The following is a 346-nucleotide window of genomic DNA, read 5'->3' as shown; positions in this document are numbered from 1 at the left end:
ACAGGGCACCAGCATTCCAGCAGAAGCGGATGCAGCAGCGGTTTCTCAAAGCCAAGTTTCAGAGAGGGGTCAGTATTGAGACATTTTTCTGCACCCTGCTGATGGTGACAAGCCTTCAGTTTTACCACCCCTTGCCCAGTTGTATCTTTGTTTCCAAAAGTTCCTGGGACAGATGGATGACTTTAGCAATGAGTGTATTGCTGGGAAGGTGTTTGCAGGACAGGGAGATTCTAATGCAGCAGGTCCAGAGAAGGGCACCGGAGCTGGTGCAGGGCCTGGAGCACAAGTGTGATGGGGAAGGGCTGAGGGACCTGGGGGTTTAGTGTGGAGAAGAGAAGGCTCAGGG

At 52.9% G+C, this 346-nt stretch overlaps 1 protein-coding gene across 1 annotated transcript in view; it reads left to right on the top strand.

Moving 5' to 3' along the window:
* The window catches only part of LOC104413301 (UAP56-interacting factor-like), a gene marked incomplete at its 5' end in the record, with an annotated part of 9,497 nt that overhangs the window by 6,663 nt on the left and 2,488 nt on the right, over positions 1-346 (top strand). Inside the window, one exon of the mRNA XM_010024249.1 lies at positions 5-68. Within this exon, the coding sequence (XP_010022551.1) occupies positions 5-68 (64 nt within the window). The remainder of the gene's footprint in view (positions 1-4; positions 69-346) is intronic.

Source organism: Nestor notabilis, unplaced genomic scaffold (assembly GCF_000696875.1).
Source record: "Nestor notabilis isolate BGI_N333 unplaced genomic scaffold, ASM69687v1 scaffold21371, whole genome shotgun sequence".
Lineage (NCBI taxonomy): Eukaryota > Metazoa > Chordata > Aves > Psittaciformes > Psittacidae > Nestor > Nestor notabilis.
The sequence above is the reverse complement of the archived record's forward strand: the minus strand, read 5'-3'. Positions and strand labels throughout refer to the sequence as shown.